The following is a 6,672-nucleotide window of genomic DNA, read 5'->3' on the forward strand; positions in this document are numbered from 1 at the left end:
CACTTTACGATTGGTCACTTCTCTTTCATTCGCCCCCTTCTGCTTTATTATTTACGAGAGAATTTCCAAAAGAGGTTTTTTTTTTTTTTTTGCCCTTTCTGCTTTGTACTATAATAATATTATGAGCTTCTCTTAAACTTTTTCTTTTCATTGGCTGGGGAACTTGCGTGCCTGTGTTTCTATTTTCTCTCCTCTGATTGGTTCTTATTTCTTTTCATAGCTTTTATGTCGAGGTCAACACAAGTTTCTCTCACTATATGGATGATGAATATGAGAAACTCTTCAGAAGAATGAACCCTCCCAGGTACGAACATTTGTTTCCATGGAATTTGATGAAAGAAAAATAGAAGAAAAAAGAAGAAGAAACCTTTTGGTTTCGATGGTTTCGTCCTCACATCCTTGTTGTACGCTTGTCTTGTCAGGGTTGTAATTGATAATGAAGCCAGCCAGAATACTACTGTTATAAGGGTATATAGCCATTTCCTTTTCTTCTTCACCTCTTGATACTTTTAATTTCTGTGATCGTGAAATTTCCCTTATGAAGTCTTTTAATTTTCAGGTTGATAGTGCAAACAAGCACGGAATACTTCTTGAAGTTGTGCAGGTCCTCACTGATCTAAACCTTATCATAACTAAGGCTTACATATCTTCTGATGGTGGATGGTTCATGGATGGTAATGATCTTTCTTTTATTACATACATGATAGATGATCATACCCCTTAACTTTGTTCCCCCCAAAAAGAATCTGAATATTTATTTTCCTCTTTACCAGTTTTTTAATGTCACTGACCAACATGGAAACAAGGTCACAGATGAAGCTATTCTGGATTATATTCGAAAAGTTAGTTCGTTTCAGTCTTGTTTTTCATCACTTTCTCTGTTTTTACATTGTCTTGCCCACTGACTAGTTCTTGCCTTGCTTCAATTAAACATTAGTCCCTTGGACCTGAATCATGCTTTCCATCCATGAGATCTGTTGGGGTTAAGCAATCAACGGAGTACACTACAATAGAGCTAATGGGAACTGATAGGCCAGGATTGCTTTCAGAAGTGAGTGCGGTTCTGACCGATCTCAAATGCAATATAGTGAATGCAGAAATCTGGACTCATAATACCAGAGCAGCAGCTGTTGTGCATGTTAATGATGAGGAAACCGGGTCTGCCATTAATGACCCGGAGAAGCTAAACCTGGTGAAGGAGCTTCTCTGCAATGTGCTTTGTGGTGGGAATAGGAACAGAAGTGCTAAGACTGAGGTCACTGATGAAGTTACCCATACCGAGCGAAGACTTCACCAGATGATGTTTGCTGATAGGGACTATGAACGAGCTGATGATAGCAGCAACAGCAACATTGGGTTTGATGAGAAGCAAAGACCAAATGTGAATGTTGTTCATTGGTCAGACAAGGATTATTCTGTAGTTACTATCCAATCCAAGGATAGGCCAAAGCTTCTCTTCGACGCAGTTTGTACTCTGACAGACATGCAGTATGTAGTTTTCCATGCTAATATAGATGCCGAGGGGCCCGAAGCATATCAGGTAACTCATTTTCGCTGTGAAGCTTAATTGGCTTCACTAAGAATTTGGCTCACAGTTTTATGGTTGTTGTATCTGCAGGAGTACTATATCAGACATGTAGATGGGTCCCCTGTGAAATCAGATGCAGAAAGGCAAAGAGTTATGCAATGTCTTGAAGCTGCAATCGAGAGACGAGCATCTGAGGTGATTGGCTTGTCAGTTTATATCACTACGTATGAGATTTTGTGATTGCCTGCTTTATTTTTGTTATAAAACTCAATTGTGGTTGAATTGGAGTTGTTGAACATTAATTGCCATGGCCTGAAGTGATTTCTTGTGAAGTCTATATTAGAAACCACTTTCTTTTGGGAACAAGAAAAACTTGGAGATAGTTCTCTTATTATCAGACTTTTCAATAAAAACTAGCATCTGGAACACGACTGAAAAATACATTTTTGGCTCCTTAAAAAAAAAAAAAATTCCTGGTCATTATACAATTCTATTGCAAAAGCCTAATAGCAGACGGAAGTGAAGTTAGAGTTTTGTCCTCTTTATCTGTTTCCTTATCTGTTCAGTTGTATAATTGTGACCTGTTTGTCCTTTGTTGGATTCTTCTATATTTATGTTTTGGTCACCAAGTCTTCTGCCCTTTAAACAAGGCATTCTTCATTATTCTAAACAAACTACAAGTAGGCATCTTTGGCATGTTTCTCTTTTTTCTTGTCACATCTAGTTTCTTAGACCCCTGATTTGTTTTTTTCCTCTTCATTTAGGACTTGAAGCTAGAGCTCTGCACCGATGACAGGGTCGGGTTACTATCTGATGTAACCCGAATCTTCAGGGAGAACAGCCTCACGGTTACAAGAGCAGAAGTGACCACAAAAGGTGGCAAAGCTGTGAATACCTTCTATGTTCGAGGAACCTCAGGATGTCCTGTTGATTCCAAGACCTTAGAGTCGATTCGCCAAACAATAGGAGACAGCATCCTTAAAGTTAAGGGCCTACCTTCGGAGCCGAAACCACCGGTTCAGGATTCCCCCACAAGGTTCCTCTTTGGTGGCCTCTTCAAGTCCAAGTCATTTGCTAACTTTGGCTTAGTTAAGTCCTACTCTTGAGGATATGAGGCATTCTCAAAATCTCAAGTAGGCAGTGCCTATGTAACACCACATCCTGGATCAGGATCCTCTAAAATTCACAACATTGGAGGCTTATCAGATAATCAGAAATTTAGTTGATACCAATCTGAGCGACCAGTTTTGCTGCTTAAGAATTGCATGTTAGGTAAAGTCTGCTTACAGAAAGAGAATTTATTCTAGCCATGGCCTTGTACAGTAAAAGCCTGAAGATATGCAAAACTGAGTCAGAGAAACCCTAGAGGAAGTGAAACTGTTAGTTTTAGAGGGTGTAGGGAAAATGAGATCAAACAAGGGGATGGAGGTGAAGCTTACGAGAGAAAATGCCTTTGTAAATTCGTTTCTAATGGTCACTCTGGGGCCCAGTCATTGAGGGAGAATATGTGGTGGTGTTTCAATTCAAGTGTCAAACACTATTTGTACATATATCAGTTCATCTGCTCTATCATTTTACTATTGTGAATTCTCAACTCTTGGTGGTGTAATTAGATGAGATTCTTCTCATGTTTTTCTTATTTGAACGGGTTGAATTGTCATTTTGGGTCACGAAACGTGGTCTTGATTGAATTACCTATTAATCCCCAGCATTGGGATGTTGAAAAACTTTTCAAAAGCTGTCATTTTCCGTGGAAAACAAACAGAAAGTTTGACTAGAGAGAGACACCAGGAATGGGGCTGGAAAAGTTCACACGGAAAGGTCCTGTTATAACACATGAAGGTGAAGAAAGCTAGGGGTATAATTATATAAAGTGTAAAAAATAATAAAATAATTTAATTATATAATAAATATTTATTCTTGTAAAATGATGTTAGAAAATAAAAATTAAAATGATATTTTCATAAAAATAATTTAAATTAAATATAATAAATCCAAAATTGAAAATATATTAAATTTAAGTAAATATAAAAACCAAAATTTTTTTTGAACTTGTTTAAAATATTGGGGAAATGGGGACAATTTTTTTTTTTAAATTCCATCTATTCATAAATTTTTTAAAGTTGAGTGGGGACACTTGTTCATCCTCATTTCTATATGAGTTCGCTGTGTTTACATATACACAAAGCTACTAATAATTGGAATATGGTTATTAAATCAATTAAGATATAATTCAAGGGGTTAATGATTAAAATGATAATCAAACCAGGATAAACCAATCATGAACTGATCATTTTATTAAATCAATCAAATATCAATCAAAATATCATTTAATAGTTTAACATGTAGGTTGACCGAATTTTCTTACATATATATACATGCAAACACGAACTGGGTTGTATTATTGGGGAAGGTTTATGATGTGGCGGCTAAGAATGTGGAAAGTCATAGGTTAGAATAAGAATAAGGGAGGAAATGGGGAGGCAGACTGAAAAGAATGATTCAGTGATGGAGACAGGCACTAAGGAGCAATGTTTGGTGCCTTCCCTGAATTTCCCCACTTAATAAAAGCCCTCTTCCCCAAGAATTTGGAATTCTCCTGGATTCCACCATCACTTTTCCAAATTCCAACTAAATGTTCCTATATACTCCCTTCTTTTTTTTATATTCCTTGTTATTTTATTCATAAAAATTTATAACATAGAGAGAGAAAAATTATTTTGATCGTATTTATAAATCATGTCATTAATTATTTATCATAGTTTTCTCTTTTGTCCCATTAAATGTTGGAGCAAAAAAGTATGTTACTAAAATATGTTGAGCATATATAATTGGAGTAAAGTTTAGAACTTATTTTAGTTTTTAGACATGATTAATTAGTTGAGAAATTTTCACATGGACCCGATTGTATCACATTATTCATGCTCTGTCCAATAAAATTGCACAATCAAGGATTTTTCTAATGAGTTTTTAGATTTTCTTGAAAAAAATAATGAAAGTAACTTATAAATAAGATTATAAATAAAAGGTCTTTTTTAATTAATTGATTATGATAAAAAATTAATCATTCTATATTAAAAATAGTTAAATTAGACTCATAATGATTTTTTCACCATAAAACTTGAGCTTTTTTCTTGAGCTTTTTCTTTGTGGAATTAAAATTGAGCCTTAATTAAGAGTATTTTGTTAAAAAAAAAAACCAAAGCATTTGATGTAAGAAACAGATTGATTATGGATAGGTTCTTATACAAAGGACTAAGTCAAATTTCTCAGAAGGGTCTTACTGTGTTTAGAATGGAGGGAGTATATGTAGGAAACTTTTTAGGGGAGGGTTGCTTGATGCTTATTATATTTTCCATCTGTTCCCAATATTTATTATTTTTTTGGCCCTTTGTTATTTGTTATTTTAACTTTCTCCTCCCTTAATATCAATAAAGTGGTGAGATCAAGATGGTAAAACAATAATTTAATCAATTTCATGGATAATAGTGAAAACTTGTTAAAATTTTGGACAAATGTAAGTGGAAATTTATATAAATTTAAAGAACAATGATAAGTAAGGATCTCATAAAAAAATTAATACTAAATTAATATTGGTACCAAAATTTTTTTATACTGCTGTCAAATATATTAAAATTATAAAAAATTAAATTTTGTAGCAAAACACAATATAGGTCATCTTTTTAAAATTCGATAGATTAACTATTTGAATTAAAATTATGAAAAACTAAATAGTGGGGGATTTTTAATTACAATATTAATTAAAAAAATAAATTAAAATTAAATAATCAAAGGAAGTTCAATAGAAAAAATCACCAAGCATAGTCAGCGCAATCAATTACAATTAATCATCTAAACTTAATCTTTTTCATTTAAAAAATTAAATTAAATTTATTTAACTTTATTATTCTGATTTTATTATATATTTATCAAATTATCATCCAAAGATTAAACAAAAAATTAAATTATGGATTAATTAAAGTTTCTTTTAACTCATAACTTAACAATTTTTCTAAGTTAGCTACACCAAAAATAAAGTATGAATAATTATCTAAGTTAAGTCAAATTATTTTTATGATGCTATATCAATCAATTACAGCAAGCAAAAATTTAGATAAAATATATAATCTAAATCATGTAGTAAAGTTATTCAAATTAACAATAACAATTAAAACATAACATTTGGAGAGAAAGGAGAAGAAGAGCAAATTAAAATAAAATAAAAATAAAATATTTTTTAAATATCAAAAACTCTAATTAATATTTAAGATATAATTTATGATTGATCACACTAATAAAATTAATTCTCTATAACTCTACAAATGAAACAGAAATAGGTATAAAAAAAGAGCATAAGAAGCCATCTCCCAAAGCAATTGATGAACGAAAAAAGACGAAGGGTTATCACCCATCCGCCTCTGTCGTTCGTTCCTTTTTAATTTAAAAAGTGAGGCGCCCATTTGCTGCCTTTCAAAACCTATAATTTAATAAAAAGGATAAATTATCTTTAATAATCTAATTAAAAACTACATTAAAAAAATCAAAATAAACATAAATAAGTTTCTAAAATTTATTTCTTAACTTAATATTTAAGTGTGTTCATATTTTTTTATCTAACATAATTTTTTCAATATCTTTTAAATTAAATCTAAAATTTGCACAAATAAACTAATATCAATATGAGTGAGAAAAAAAATTAAAAAATTATTTATATTTAAATTTAAGACCTAGGTAGTTAAAATTTAAAAGTTGAACATTGACTAATAAAATTAAATAATATTTAATTAAACTCAACTAGCCTTAAATAAATATTAAAAAGTCTAAATAAAAAGGATAAAAATAATATAAAATTATAACTTACAATAACTCATTTATAATTAACAACAACATGTTGAAAAATGAATAAGTTAAAAAAATTGATAAAACAAGTGTTACTCCTGTATAAATAAATATCAATTTGAATTTTTGATAATAATCTATTCATAATAACAATAACTTCTTTAAAAATAACAAGTTAAAAAGTTGATAGGGCATGTGTTAGTCTTGTATAAACACCATATTAATTTAAATTTGATAATAATTAATTAGTAATAATTCATGATTGAAAATGAACAAGTTAAAAAAATAGAAATAATTAGGTATTT

The 6,672-nt window shown here is 31.1% G+C and overlaps 1 protein-coding gene across 2 annotated transcripts; it reads left to right on the forward strand.

The window, feature by feature from the left end:
- The first annotated feature begins 427 nt into the window (after nt 1–427).
- LOC129300438 (ACT domain-containing protein ACR4-like) lies at nt 428–3,050 on the forward strand. Of its 2 annotated transcripts, XM_054939012.1 has the most exons (6): nt 428–468; nt 560–674; nt 774–842; nt 938–1,540; nt 1,619–1,723; nt 2,293–3,050. In XM_054939012.1, the coding sequence occupies exons 2-6, from the start codon at nt 654–656 to the stop codon at nt 2,632–2,634; spliced, it is 1,140 nt and encodes a 379-aa protein (XP_054794987.1). In that variant the 5' UTR covers nt 428–468; nt 560–653; the 3' UTR covers nt 2,635–3,050. The 2 variants fall into 2 exon arrangements, with proteins under 2 accessions (XP_054794987.1, XP_054794988.1); XM_054939013.1 differs by lacking the exon at nt 774–842 and having other exon boundaries at nt 430–468; nt 2,293–3,049.
- Nucleotides 3,051–6,672: the final 3,622 nt, after the last annotated feature.

Source organism: Prosopis cineraria, unplaced genomic scaffold (genome assembly GCF_029017545.1).
Source record: "Prosopis cineraria cultivar Desert tree isolate PC_DT_omini unplaced genomic scaffold, ASM2901754v1 PC1592, whole genome shotgun sequence".
In the NCBI taxonomy this organism is placed as follows: Eukaryota; Viridiplantae; Streptophyta; class Magnoliopsida; order Fabales; family Fabaceae; genus Prosopis; species Prosopis cineraria.